The 15,558-nt window shown below is 34.0% G+C and overlaps 1 protein-coding gene across 2 annotated transcripts in view; it reads left to right on the top strand.

The window, feature by feature from the left end:
- The window catches only part of adgrl1a (adhesion G protein-coupled receptor L1a), a 166,523-nt gene that overhangs the window by 141,346 nt on the left and 9,619 nt on the right, over positions 1 to 15,558 (top strand). For both annotated transcript variants that reach the window (XM_030141051.1, XM_030141050.1), the window contains one exon: positions 8,824 to 8,946. In XM_030141051.1, coding sequence (XP_029996911.1) covers positions 8,824 to 8,946 — 123 coding nt within the window. The remainder of the gene's footprint in view (positions 1 to 8,823; positions 8,947 to 15,558) is intronic.

Genomic DNA, 15,558 nt, shown 5'->3' with positions numbered 1-15,558 from the left:
GAAATAATTCCAGATACTGACATTGCTTTTCTTTTTGGCACCAAGTCTTCGTTTTCAGTGATTTTCTCTTGTTCGTTGCTCATTACCTCCACCAGGAGGTATTGTGATCACTTTGCTTTGTGTTTTTGTTTGTTTGTTTGTTTGTTTGTTTGTTAGCAAGATAACTCAAAAAGTTATGGACGGATTTTCATGAAATTTTCAGGAAAATTTGATACTGGCACAAGGAAGAAATGATCAAATTTTGGTGGTGATTGGGGTGGGGTGGGGGGGACAGATCTGTCTTGGCAGGGGTCATTTTTCAATGTTGTTACCAGCGACTCACTCCATGTGCAGGGGCGTCGTCCACTTCGGCAAACTGATTAAGAACAATTATGTTTGGAGTGTGAGTCAGGTACCCAGGTTGAACTTAGAAGAGAACACGCTGTGTTCATTTGCCTCCTACATTGCAGAATCTGCGATGTGACTACTGCGCACACATACATTGCGATGACGGTGCCCAAACGATATATTGTGCAGCTCTACTAACTATATACAGGAATTGTCAGAGTAGTTCAATCACTTTTTGGACACATGACTGGTAAAACATTTTCTGTGTGATTGTTACTGCCACCAAGGAGGTTATGTTTTCATCGGGGTTTGTTTGTTTGTTTGTTTGTCTGTTAGCAAGATAAGTCAAAAAGTTATGGCCGGATTTTGATGAAACTTTCACGAAATATTGATACTGGCACAAGGAACTAATTATTACATTTTGGTGGTGATGGGGGGGGGGCTGATCTGCCTTGGCGGAGGTCTGTGCTCTCCAAGTGCTTTTCTAGTTTGTTTGTCTGTTAGCAAGATACCTCAAAAAGTTATAGATGGATTTTCATGAAATTTTCAGAAAATGTTGATTCTGACACAATTAGGGATGTAACGATATAAAAATTTCATATCACGGTTACTTTGACCAAAATTATTACGGTTATCATTATTATCACTGTATTATTGAAATTGTGCTCAAAATGTTCAAAAAGTACTAATACACACACTGAAATAATTTAACCAATTTGTATTTAATAAAAACGACAAAAAAAAAACAACCAAAATAATTGATACAATGTACTTTCTGATGCAGAAACATTCAAATATTGACCCTTAGTGGTCTGAGCCTATTTTGTCTGTTTGTCAGTCCTTTTTATTTTGCCTTTATATACTATATAAACAAATGTTTACTATACCCATGTTTGGGATCTGTTTTTCAGCACAGCTTCATTTATATCATTAGTCTGTTATTTTGTTCACTTTAACCTACTATAAAAACACAAAAGGACAGAAAACACAAAAAAAATATAAAATCTGATTTGAAAAATGTATATAATTTATTGCATAAATAACACAAAGATGCTTAACGAACCTTTTCAAAGACTTTAAAAGTGAATATTGGTTCCAAATATTAGGTATATAAAATTAAAATTGTAATAAATTAAAACTATACTCAAATATTTGACATAAAAGCAGATCTTTACGTTGATGTTTTTTCCCCTAAAAGTGGTAAAATGGTAATACTAACCGTCTGCAATTTTACCGCGGTTTATCGTTATACTGGTAATCATTACGTCCCTAGACACAAGGAACAAATGATTAAATTCTGGTGGTTATCGGGGGGGGGGGGGGGGGGGGGTGATCTGCCTTGGCGGAGGTCTGCATTCTCCAAGTGCTTTTCTAGTTTGTTTGTTTGTCTGTTAGCAAGATACCTCAAAAAGGTATGGACGGATTTTCATGAAATTTTCAGAAAATGTTGGTTCTGACACAAGTAGGGATGTAACGATATAAAAATGTCATATGGTTATTGTGACCAAAATTATCACGGTTATCATTATTATCACTGTATTATTGAAATTGTGCTCAAAATGTTCAAAAAGTACTGATACACACACTGAAATAATTTAACCAAGTTGTATTTAATAAAAACAACAACAAAAAACAAATAAAATAATTGGCTCAATGTACTTTCTGTCGCAGAAACATTCAAATATTAACCCTTAGTGGTCTGAGCCTATTTTGTCTGTTTGTCAGTCCTTTTTATTTTGCCTTTATATACTATATAAACAAATGTTTACTATACCCATGTTTGGGATCTGTTTTTCAGCACAACTTCATTTATACCATCTATTATTTTGTTCACTTTATCCTACTATAAAAACACAAAAGGACAGAAAACACAAAAAAATAAAATAAAATCTGATTTAAAAAATGTATATAATTTATTGCATAAATAACAAAGATTCTTAACGAACCTTTTCAAAGACTTTAAAAGTGAATATTGGTTCCAAATATTAGGTATATAAAATTAAAATTGTAATAAATTAAAACTATACTCAAATATTTGACATAAAAGCAGATCTTTACATTGACGTTTTTTTCCCCTAAAAGTGGTAAAATGGTAATACTAACCGTCTGCAATTGTACTGCGGTTTATCCTTATACTGGTAATCGTTACATCCCTAGACACAAGGAACAAATGATTAACCCTTTCATGCATGAATTATGAGAACCTTAGTCAAAATTTTTTTTCTGGAGTGTTTTTATACCTCCTTAGGCATAAAAAAAAATTGCGATTGAGTTTTGTTTTGTTTGTTTTTTTCATGGAGTTACAAAAATGTCCATGCATTTAATTTTTTAAGTAAAGAAATATGTATTTAAAACCCAGTATCAGAAAGTAAAATGAAAACAATGAAATAAAAACATTTTTAAGGCTGCTAATTTGATGTTTTCTCACATTTTAACATACTCTAATGCTAGTTATTACCTCATATAATATGCAAAAAACAACTCTTTTTGTCTAACAAATAACTGATTTACACTTAAACATATTACTGCAGATCAGGTTTATCAAGAACAGCAAAATTATAGTAATGGTGTGAATTGCAGTGTATTATGGGATGTTGCATAAGTGTCCACTGTGTTGGCTGATATGGAACTAAAACAACAAAACCTATGAATATACAAGAGAACAGCTAGAGAAGAACTGTCCTCAATGCATGAAAGGGTTAAATTCTGGTGGTTATGGGGGGGGGGGGGGGCTGATCTGATTTGGTGGAGGTCTGCGCTCTCCAAGTGCTTTTCTAGTTTCTTCATGTATATTGAAGTATCACCGTTCTGGGTTTATCTTAATAAAAGCCTGTGAAACTCAGCACATCGAGTCCAATCACATCCAGACACACAATCACCACGTTTTTTTTTTTTGTTTGTTTTTTGTTTTTTTTTGCTTTAATGCAGTGATTTGTCCGTAACCTCTGAACCTCAAACAGCTCACCGACAGAGAACTTGCCGTTTTTTTGTTTTGTTTTGTTTTTAAGAGAAGAAGAAGAAAAAAATGTGATCGTCTCAGCCTCAGCAACTGGTGGCGTCACATTAGAGCCAGAGAGACGATCAAGGTTGGCTCAGGTTCTGGAACAGGTTGGTGTGAGGAGGGGTGATGTTGATGATGACACAGAAGCAGTCGCTAAATCAGCCGTCACTCTCTATGCTAATTTCATCCATTTTGTTTTTAATGAACTGATTAGCGTGTGAGCGAACAGGGGGTAATTATTCTAATTGAGGAGAGTGACAGGAGCAAGGCAGGGGGTGAGGAAGAGGGGTGCTATGAGTGAACTGGAAGGATGAGTGTATGGATGTATATATGTATGTCAGTGTGTGTGTGTGTGTGTGTGGTCGGGCGGGTCGTCACGATACAGCAATCACCAGGCCTCAAGGAGACGCACAATGCGGATCATTCCATGTTGTGCTGTCAAACACAAACAACTGTGCTGTGAAGCCTTTATTTTCTGTGCTTCTGAAGAAAGTTTGTCAGTTGGCAGAAAGTGAAAGACGAAGCGGAGAGAAAGAGAGAAAAAAAAGAGAGATGCGGAGAGAGGCGCTATCATGGAGGAGTAATTAAAGAGGATGAATCTGGAGGAAAGATGCTGCGTCATTATCACCAGCATCTCAGTTCTCTTTGATTTTTCCACTTCACTTCTTCAAAATCCAAATCTTACCAAGTGTGTTTTTCCTCATTTCTAGTCAAAATATCTCATCACTCTCAAAATAAGACATAATCACCCTAAAGAGTAACTTTTCAGTGAGATATAATTGAATTGAATGAAAAAAAAAAATCTTTAATATCCCTGAAGGGCATTTTGATTGACAACAGAAGTGTACATATCTCACATTTCACCAAAACAATCAATCTCACATAATACAATAAATATAAGGACTTATTTTTAGACAACAGATCTTGAAAATCTTATTTCAAGAAATCTTACCAAGATAATTTTCTTTTGTTCCATTAGCAGATTTTTTGGCATGAATTAAGCAAAAAAAAAAAAAAAAAATGTTGAAGTGAGCAAAAAAAAAAAAAAAAGAATGTTGAATTAAGCAAAAAAAAAAAAAAAAAAATCAGGAATTAAGCAGAAAAAATCTAGAATTAAGCAAAAAAAAAATCTTGAATTAAGAAAAAAAATCTTGAATTAAGTAAAAAAAAAAATATTGAATGAAGCAAAAAAAATTCAATAAAATGAGGAATTAAACAAAAAATAATCATAATAATAATCAGGAATTAAGCCAAAAATCTTGAATTCAGCACAAAAAAAAATCTTGAATTAAGCAAAAAAAATAAACTTGAATAAAGCAAAAAATAAAAAATAAAAAAAATCTTGAATTAAGCAAAAAAAAAAAAAAATCTTGATTGAAGCAAAAAATACTGAATTAAGTAAAAATAAAAATGTTGAATTAAGAAAAAAAATCTTGAATTAAACAAAAAAATCTTGAATGAAGCAAAAAAAAAAAAAATCTTGAATTAAGCAAAAATAAAAATCTTGAATTAAGCAAAAAAAAAATCTTTAAGTAAAAAAAAAAATCTTTAAGTAAAAAAAAAATCTTGAATTAAGCAAAAAAAATATTGAATTAAGCAAAAAAAATCTTGAATTAAGCAAAAAAAAAACTTGAATAAAGCAAAAAAAAAAAATCTTGAATTAAGCAAAAAAAAAAAAAAATCTTGAATGAAGCAAAAAATATTGAATTAAGTAAAAATAAAAATGTTGAATCATGAAAAACAATCTTGAATTAAACAAAGAAATCTTGAATTAAACAAAAAAATCTTGAATGAAGCAAAAAAAAAAAATATTGAATTAAGCAAAAATAAAAATCTTGAATTAAGCAAAAAAAAATCTTTAAGTAAAAAAAAAAAAAATCTTGAATGAAGCAAAGAAATCTTGAATTAAGCAAAAAAAAATCTTGAATTAAGAAAAAAAAAATCTGACAACGGAACAAGTGAAAATTACCGTGGTAAGATTTCTTGATATAAGATTTTTCAGATCTATTGTCTAAAAATAAGTTCTTACATCTCACTTACAAGTTCCTCTTTAAGCGATTATGTCTTATTTTAGGTGTGATGAGATATTTTAACTAGAAATGAAAAAAACACACTTGATAAGATTAAGATTTTTACAGTGACTTAAATTTCTTCCTGACAATAATAATATATCCGGAAGACGAGATGCGCAGTACATACACACACTCACGCATTCTCCCATGATTCCCCTTGTCCTACTTTCTCTTCCCACTTAAAGCCGGTTCCTTTAATTTTCTACAGGATATTCCTATGAGGTACAGGCAGACAGCTAATCCGAACTAATTTGGTGGTGTTTGCCTGTCGATAAAAAAAAACAAAAAACAACAAAATCTGGCACGGGGAACTGAGAAAATGTGGTTAATTCAAGACACAGCAGAACAAGCCAGAGAATGGAGGGAAAGAGGTTTGTGTGGCATGCCAGAAAGATGGACGGGGAATGTACGAGAGGGGGTGCGATGACAAATAAATAGCTCTGCGTGAGTGCATATTTTATTTTTTTTGTAGAATTCCCCTCTCCCTTGCTGTGTGATGAACGGTAGGCGTGAGACCTGAAGGTTGCACTTTGCCTTGGAATACTCTCCGTCATGCTGTCCTATTTTTAATTTCATGGCATTTCTGTTCGAGTTGCCTCAGGCTGAAGCCATACATGGGCATTATACAACACTCTCAGTGTGCCATTTCTTTGAATTATATTTGTCTTGTAGTGGCATTCACATTTCACTGTGAAATTAACTGTGTTTCAATGGCTGCACCCCTAGACTACATAATGGCACGCATTACTGTTTTCCCCCATCTGACTACATTGTCATGAGTAAAAGGAAAGAAATGAATGGCAATGCTTTTAAACAGTACCTGTCCCCTGCAATTGTATTTTTACTCAAAGGTTACAATCAGCAGGCATAAACATTCAGGAGAACACTGTGAAATGCATTACTCTATAAAGCGTCGGCATAACAAAAATAACCCCCATCTGAATAAACAGTAAATATTTTTATGATACCACATGTTATTACTGAGTCTGGGAAACGTGCATTTTGAAACGTTACACCTATTGCGTGCGTTGTTCTTGCTCGTGCTTGATTTGCATACATTTGATGCTCAGATAAATGCCCGTTTATGATTTTTTTTTTTTTAATTTTCTGTTGTACAGATCGTGTTGAATGGAATTTGAATGTGTGACTTTAAATCTTGCTCCAAAAAATGTCGGATGAACGTCATAAATCGTACGTCATGAACCGAAATGGAAAAGAAGAAGAGGAAATGTAACGTTATTAGTTGTCTGCTTAATCTTTACATTACCAAGTTGTTTTGCTTGAAGAGTCTTTTTATTTTTGCAAGTCTAAGTAATATTCTGAGTAATATTCATATATAATAGTAATATTCTTTTTATTTTAGAGCAGGGGTGTCAAACTCATTTTAGTTCAGGGGCCACATCCTCCCAATATGATCTGAAGTGGGCCAGACCAGTAAATTAATAACATAATAATATATAAATAATGCCAACTCCAAACATTTTAATGTGTTTTATAGTGAAAAAAGTAAAATTACATTATGGAAATGTTTACATCAATAAACTGTCCTTTTAAAAATGTCAATAACATGAACAACCATGAAAAAAATGAAATTTATTCAGAAAAATTAGTGCAATTTTAACTCTATTATGCCTCTGCTTATCATTTGTAAATGTGCATTACAACTTACAGATCACAATGGATCTGCAAATTTACAAAATATTTGTGTAACTGGGAGAAAATTTGTAAAATTACACTTACTTCTCTGAACACATTTCTAGTTTTTCATATTTTTTGTGAAAGGCTAGTTTGTAAATTTACACATTTTCATGTAATTTCACTTTTTTTACACTAAAACAGAGGAAAAATTTGGAATTGTCATTATTTGTAGGTTTTTATGATAGTATTTTAGTGATCTGACCCACTTCAGACTAAAGTAGGGCTTTTTATGGCCCCTTAAGTAAAACGATTGACTGTTAATATCTTCAGTATAATTTTTGCATTCCACAAATTCATCCTATGGGCCAGATTGGATCCTTTGGCGGGCTGGATTTGGCCCCTGGGCCGCATGTTTGACACCTGTGTTTTAGAGGTACTGAAGAGTCAGGTTTGATTTGTGTGTGTGTGTGTGTGTGTGGTTTTGATGTACTCAAACCTGTCTGTGCGGAACTTAGAGAAGAGGTCAGATTGTACCTAAAAGATCTAATTTTATAGCTTTAGAAAGTAGTTGTGGTAAAGAGAGTCGAGCAGAAAAACCAGATTATGAACTAAGGGGATTTTGGTGGTCAACAAATGCTAGCCTAATAGTGCAGGTGTTAAGCAAGAGCTGTGCACATGCAAAAGCATGTGCTTTTCTTAGAATTAGCTTATGGAGTGACTGACATGTTCTGCCCAGTAACTATCATTAACCAATAAAAAGCATACGACGAATGATGTCATTGGATAAAGGAAATCTCCAAGAGTCACTAAAGACTATAAAAAGTAATAAAGGAATTTTTTGGGGGGCGGGCTTTTTCTTTTTCTCTGTGACGAAATGTGTATTTGATGTTAGATTCTTTTTGTAATTTTTTAAGCAATAAATCAAGCTATTGTTTTAACTTTTTAAAACCTCAAACCTTCTTTTTTGGTAAGTTCTTCCTTTCTCCTGGTTTGGTCCTTCCATCCGAAACATAACTGGTGAGTTAATTTAAATTGCGTGACCCCCCTCTGGCAAGTAGGGCTGTGTATCGGCAAGAATCTGGCGATACAATACAAATCACAATACTAAGATCACGATACGATATATCACGATATATCATGATACTGTTACAAAGGCAATTTTTTGTTTGTTTCTTCTTTTTTTTTTGTTAATGATTATTTCCTGGAAGGATTGAATTACACCAGAAATATGTATAAATACTAAACACATTTTTATTTCAGAACAGGATCTAATGCCATATCACAAATTTTTTTCTAATTCTCCTAGTTTCCAAAGGAACTACCATCTGCCTCTCAGATGGTAAAAAGTACTTTTAGGATGCGTAAATTAACCGTTATTTAATAAAACAGTGTTAAATAATAATAAATAAGATGTGAACAATAAAGAAAAACAAAAATTAACCTCCACCATATCTGCATTTGAATAAATACTTAAAAATATCGATACAGTACTTTTTAATATCAATACAGTGTTGTGAAATGAAATATCGTGATATATTGCAGAACCGATATTTTCTAACACCCCTACTGGTAAGCAGCCTAAATGGAGTAGTCCAGAGCCACCGTTGGTCTAAAGGTCTCTAGAACACGCAGCCTTTTTGTCCAAGATAACCGGAGATTATTTGGTACCAAGGTGGTTTAAAGGTAAAGAAACCGGGGCAGTGGTTCATTAACCGAAATAAATTGTGGTTTTTGAGATTTACTGCTTACTGTGTGTTTACATTTCATGTATTTGTTTTTTTACAGCAACCATGGGCAACCACCTTCTGACGAACCCTGTGTTACAGACTCGCACCGGCACCTCACCTTACAACACTCTGCTGGCGGAGAGCTTCACCCCGCCGTCACCCGGTGTCTTCAACTCCACCGGTTAGCTCCTCATAAGCGCCTCAGTCTGACTGTGTGTTTACGTGTACATGTATGTGCGCCCGGCTGCTGTCTTTTCGTCTTTTATTCTGTCAGTAGTTTGACGTGATATACAATACACACACACACACACACACACACAGCTGTGTGAATGCTGGCATGGGTGCTTGTGAGTCTGTTTGTGTGTTGTATTTTTTTTAAGACTATGTAGCTGTCAGACGGATTCACTAGGCTGAGCAGAACAGAGCCAAAGAGTGCCTACAGCCTAACCAGCCATCTGGTCAGATCTTGAATCGTTGTGAGAACAGCCACAAATTGATTAGAAGTTTAGCTACAGCTGTGGCTGCCAGAAATCTTGAGGACAGTTTTCCTCTTCCCTAGCAGAAAAAAAAAAAGAAAAAGTAGTCGGCTTAAATCATGACGGCTGTAGAAAGGGATCAGACAGCTCAGTGGCCAGGGACAGTCCATCTGGATGCAGGTTGGTCAGGTGTGAGTGTTCGCAGTTTTTGTGTGTGTGTGTGTGCTTCTATTTCTGTAGCTGCGTTTACTTGGACTCACTAATAATGACAAAAATATACTAGTCAGAATAAAAATGTAGAATAAGAAAAGAGCCAAGTCAGTAGAGATTTTCAATTGGGCTCAGAGCGGTGGTGTAAAGCCTTAGTAATCCACTCGATAGGGAAAAAAAATGTGCCTAATAATCATTTATACCAGGGGTGTCAAACTCATTTTAGCTCAGGGCCACATACAGCTCAATAAAACCTCAAATAACAGTGAAAAAAGTCCAATTAAATTATGAAAATGTTTGCATCTACGAAGTATTTGTTAAAAAATGTGAATAATAATAATAATACTACTACTAATAATAATAATGATAATAATAATAATAATAATAATAATAATAATAATAATTAAAGCTGCAAGCAGCATTGGGCGGGACCTCGCGCTCTGGCGGGGTTCCCTCTCCCATGCCACCACCCATTACCTGTGATGCCCCCCTCCACCCATTCTTGGGTTTTTTTTGGCAGTTTTATGGGGTTTTTTTCACATTTAGAATAAGGCTTTTATTTTGAAAAACCGTACTCTCTCTCTCTCTTTCTCTGTGTGTGTGTGTGTGTGTGCTTTTATTTCTGTAGCTACGTTTATTTGGACTCACTAATAATGACAAAAATATACTAGTCAGAATAAAAATGTAGAATAAGAAAAGAGCCAAGTCAGTAGAGATTTTCAATTGGGCTCAGAGCGGTGGTGTAAAGCCTTAGTAATCCACTCGATAGGGAAAAAAATGTGCCTAATAATCATTTATACCAGGGGTGTCAAACTCATTTTAGCTCAGGGCCACATACAGCTCAATAAAACCTCAAATAACAGTGAAAAAAGTCCAATTAAATTATGAAAATGTTTGCGTCTACGAAGTATTTGTTAAAAAATGTGAATAATAATAATAATAATAATAATAATAATAATAATAATAATAATAATAATAATAATAATAATAATAATAATAATTAAAGCTGCAAGCAGCAATTGGGCGGGACCTAGTGTTCTGGCTGGGTTCCCCCTCCCAAGCTGCCACCCATTACCGGTCACACCTCCCTCCACCCACTCTTGGTTTTTTTTGGCCGTTTTATGGTTTTTTTTTCCACATTTAGAATAAGGCTTTTAATTTGAAAAACCCTACTCTCTCTCTCTCTTTCTCTGTGTGTGTGTGTGTGTGTGTGTGTGTGTATGCTTTTATTTCTGTAGCTGCGTTTACTTGGACTCACTAATAATGACAAAAATATACTAGTCAGAATAAAAATGTAGAATAAGAAAAGAGCCAAGTCAGTAGAGATTTTCAATTGGGCTCAGAGCGGTGGTGTAAAGCCTTAGTAATCCACTCGATAGGGAAAAAAAATGTGCCTAATAATCATTGATGCCAGGAGTGTCAAACTCATTTTAGCTCGGGGCCACATACAGCTCAATAAAATCTCAAATAACAGTGAAAAAAGTCCAATTAAATTATGAAAATGTTTGCATCTACGAAGTATTTGTTAAAAAATGTGAATAATAATAATAATAATAATAATAATAATAATAATAATAATAATAATAATAATAATTAAAGCTGCAAGCAGCAATTGGGCGGGACCTAGTGTTCTGGCTGGGTTCCCCCTCCCATGCTGCCACCCATTACCGGTCACACCTCCCTCCACCCACTCTTGGTTTTTTTTGGCCGTTTTATGGTTTTTTTTTCCACATTTAGAATAAGGCTTTTAATTTGAAAAACCCTACTCTCTCTCTCTCTTTCTCTGTGTGTGTGTGTGTGTGTGTGTGTGTATGCTTTTATTTCTGTAGCTGCGTTTACTTGGACTCACTAATAATGACAAAAATATACTAGTCAGAATAAAAATGTAGAATAAGAAAAGAGCCAAGTCAGTAGAGATTTTCAATTGGGCTCAGAGCGGTGGTGTAAAGCCTTAGTAATCCACTCGATAGGGAAAAAAAATGTGCCTAATAATCATTGATGCCAGGAGTGTCAAACTCATTTTAGCTCGGGGCCACATACAGCTCAATAAAATCTCAAATAACAGTGAAAAAAGTCCAATTAAATTATGAAAATGTTTGCATCTACGAAGTATTTGTTAAAAAATGTGAATAATAATAATAATAATAATAATAATAATAATAATAATAATAATAATAATAATAATAATAATAATAATAATTAAAGCTGCAAGCAGCAATTGGGCGGGACCTAGTGTTCTGGCTGGGTTCCCCCTCCCATGCTGCCACCCATTACCGGTCACACCTCCCTCCACCCACTCTTGTTTTTTTTTGGCCGTTTTATGGGTTTTTTTTTCCACATTTAGAATAAGGCTTTTAATTTGAAAAACCCTACTCTCTCTCTCTCTTTCTCTGTGTGTGTGTGTGTGTGTGTGTGTGTGTGTATGCTTTTATTTCTGTAGCTGCGTTTACTTGGACTCACTAATAATGACAAAATTATACTAGTCAGAATAAAAATGTAGAATAAGAAAAGAGCCAAGTCAGAGGAGATTTTCAATTGGGCTCAGAGCGGTGGTGTAAAGCCTTAGTAATCCACTCGATTACTCGGGGAAAAAAAATGTGCCTAATAATCATTGATGCCAGGAGTGTCAAACTCATTTTAGCTCGGGGCCACATACAGCTCAATTAAATCTTGAATAACAGTGAAAAAAGTCCAATTAAATTATGAAAATGCTTGCATCTACGAAGTATTTGTTAAAAAATTTGAATAACATGAACAACCTGAAATTTCTTAACCCTTTATAGGGCACTCAGAATAACATTCTAAAATTGAAAATCTGAAAATCTTTATATTTTTGAATGTATGAAATTGAGGACAAATGTGAAGTCTAGATGTATTTGGGTTGTGGGTGTGAAATTATGGAATGGACTTGATGATGAATTGAAGTTGTTCCTTTCTCTAATGAAGTTTAAAAAAGGCCTCAAGTATAAGATCATACAGGAATATTAAGTGGAGATGGTAGACATATTTTTGTTTTGTTAATGATTCTTTTGACATGACAATACTCGATGATGTACAAGGTGGGGAAGCAAAATTTACAATGAACATTTAGTTGTTTTTTCTCAGCAGGCACTACGTCAGTCGTTTTGAAACCAAACATATATTGATGTCATAATCATACCTAACACTATTATCCATACCTTTTCAGAAACTTTTGCCCATATGAGTAATCAGGAAAGCAAACGTCAAAGAGTGTGTGATTTGCTGAATGCACTCGTCACACCAAAGGAGATTTCAAAAATAGTTGGAGTGTCCATAAAGACTGTTTATAATGGAAAGAAGAGAATGACTATGAGCAAAACTATTAGGAGAAAGTCTGGAAGATACTATTAAAGAAGAATGGGAGAAGTTGTCACCCGAATATTTGAGGAGCACTTGCGTCAGTTTCAGGAAGCGTGTGAAGGCAGTTATTGAGAAAGGAGGACACATAGAATAAAAACATTTTCTATTATGTCAATTTTCTTGTGGCAAATAAATTCTCATGACTTTCAATAAACTAATTGGTCATACACTGTCTTTCAATCCCTGCCTCAAAATATTGTAAATTTTGCTTCCCCACCCTGTACACGTATAATTTAATGTAAGCGGTGTGTCAGGTGACAAGGATAGGTAAAAAATAAGCTTCTGCTTCTGGCCTATTCCTGTTTTTGGTTTTGTTGTTTATTGTGGTTGTTGCTCTGTGTGTGGTGATTAATGTACAAACCAAAAATAAACCATTCATTCCTTCATATTCAAAATATAAAACTTACTGTGTTATTGAGGGACATAACAAGACTTTATTTTATGAAATTTTTCCAAAAAAATTTTTGTCAGGTCAGTGAAGTTACCACATTGGTTCCTTGCCCCTCTGTGGCAAATAAATAAATAAATAACTATACATATATATAAATAATACAGGAAAAACACATCTAAGGTGAAAGGAACATGTATTTTAGAACATTAGAACATCACATTTAGAACATTAGACCAACATAAGTGCTGATTCAGACCCCTGTCCACATCCACATTATCTTCTTGAACATCATTCCTTACATTAGTACCATTACTTCATGGTACCTAACAAAGCAGGTCCACTCACTGTTCATGCAGAGGTGGACCTTACAGACCCTGTAGACCACATTGTACCTGAGATTGTTGACTCACTGTCCTCACTGGAACTATTGCTGTCACTGTCTTATAATGTGTGCTGAAATGACCAAAAATAGTCACTTGCCCAATAAGGGGTTAAGAACAATAAGCGCAATTTTATCAATGTTATGCCTCAGGTTACCATTTACACATGTATTTCAATTTGTAGATCATAGTGAATCTATAAATGCACAAAACATTTAGTAAAAGCCAGAATATTGTTAAAATTGCACTGACTTCTTTTCAAGTTGTTTATATTTGTTCAGGTTATTGACATTTTTAATGAAAGGATAGGTTGTAAATGTAAGCAATTTCATGTAGTTTTACTTTTTTTACACTAAAAAAGATCATTATTTATAAGTTATTATAATAGTATTCTACCAGTCCCACCCACTTGAGATCATTTTGGTCTATATATGTGTTGAGCCGCATTATGTAATAAATTCCCATTATGTAATAAAAGTTCAAAATGTAATAAGAATGTCACGTCATCTTGTAATAAAGCCGCATTATGTAATAAGCTGACGCATTTTGTAATAAACTACGTCAACGCATTATATAGTAAACGTTTTCACATTATGTAGTAAGTTATTACAATTTGTGAAATTTATTACAAAATGCACTTGACACATTTTTATTTTAAAAAAATGTAATAACATGGTTCATGATGTAATAACAATCCAAATTAATATAATTTCAGAGCAATTTAGAAGAAATTAGTCACAGGAGCTACAGGTAATAGAATCAGAATTTTAACCACACAGTTTAAAGATTAATTTAGCACATTACATTTTCCTGAAAATAAAAATGTGTCAAGTGCATTTTGTAATAAATTTCTCAAATTGTAATAACTTACTACATAATGCGAGAAAATTTACTACATAATGCATTGAGGTAGTTTATTACAAAATGCATCAGTTTATTACATAATGCGGCTTTATTACAAGATGACGTGACATTCTTATTACATTTTGAACTTTTATGACATAATGGGAATTTATTACATTATGCGGCTCAACAATATGTGGCCCCTAAACTAAAATGACTATGACACCTTTGATTGTTAATATCTTCGTTGTAATTTTTTCATATGTCAAATTCATCCCATAGGCCAGATTGGACCCTTTAGCGAGCCGGTTTTGGCCCGCAGGTCATATGTTTGACACCCCTCATTCAATACTTTCAATGCATCCCTCTGATTGAAGGTAAATGTATTTTTTCTGCAAATGTTTGCCAAAATAGGAGATTTGTAGATGTTCCAGGAGGGAGAGAAATTTGTAGCAAAACAGAACTATCCTGTGGTTGATGAAGCTGTTTTATGTTGGAGGCATTAAAAGATTTGACAACAATCATTTGAAAGCCTTGATGATCAGAAAGCTCCAAAGAATCCATGAAACAAAATCATTGCAAAAAAAAAAAAAAAAGTCCTTCTCCTTCTCTTCATTTTCTGATTGAAAGTGTTCAGACATGTAAACACCCATTTTATCTGATCACTTTAGCATCCATGGAAATAGTCAAAGTTTCAGCGTAGTACTTTTTTTTTTAACCGTATCGGAGAAAACTTCCATAATTACAACTCAAACGGTCTGAACACGAGATTGCTGCAGCTTTTGTTGGCTCTGTTACATACTGTCGGAAATCTAAGGAGTTGGAGGATTGTGAGAAGTGTTACATGTATTTTTAGAGAGGTGTGTTAATGCTTTAATGATCAGATTCTGTTGGTTTCCTGTAGCTGTTACAGAAGCACCACGGTAGCTCCTTTAAACAGGATATTTTGGCTTTACTTCACCAAGAAATACTAATAATACTGTCAAATCTTTTATTTTTGTAGATGCAAACGTACCACATTTATTCTTCAGGTAAAAACAGTCCTAGTCCAAATATATTCACACCAGGATCAGTCCTTTTAGCCTCAATAAATGTTTTAAGTGGCTAACGTT

Source organism: Sphaeramia orbicularis, chromosome 8 (assembly GCF_902148855.1).
Source record: "Sphaeramia orbicularis chromosome 8, fSphaOr1.1, whole genome shotgun sequence".
In the NCBI taxonomy this organism is placed as follows: Eukaryota; Metazoa; Chordata; class Actinopteri; order Kurtiformes; family Apogonidae; genus Sphaeramia; species Sphaeramia orbicularis.
This window is presented reverse-complemented; position numbering and strand designations above follow the sequence as displayed.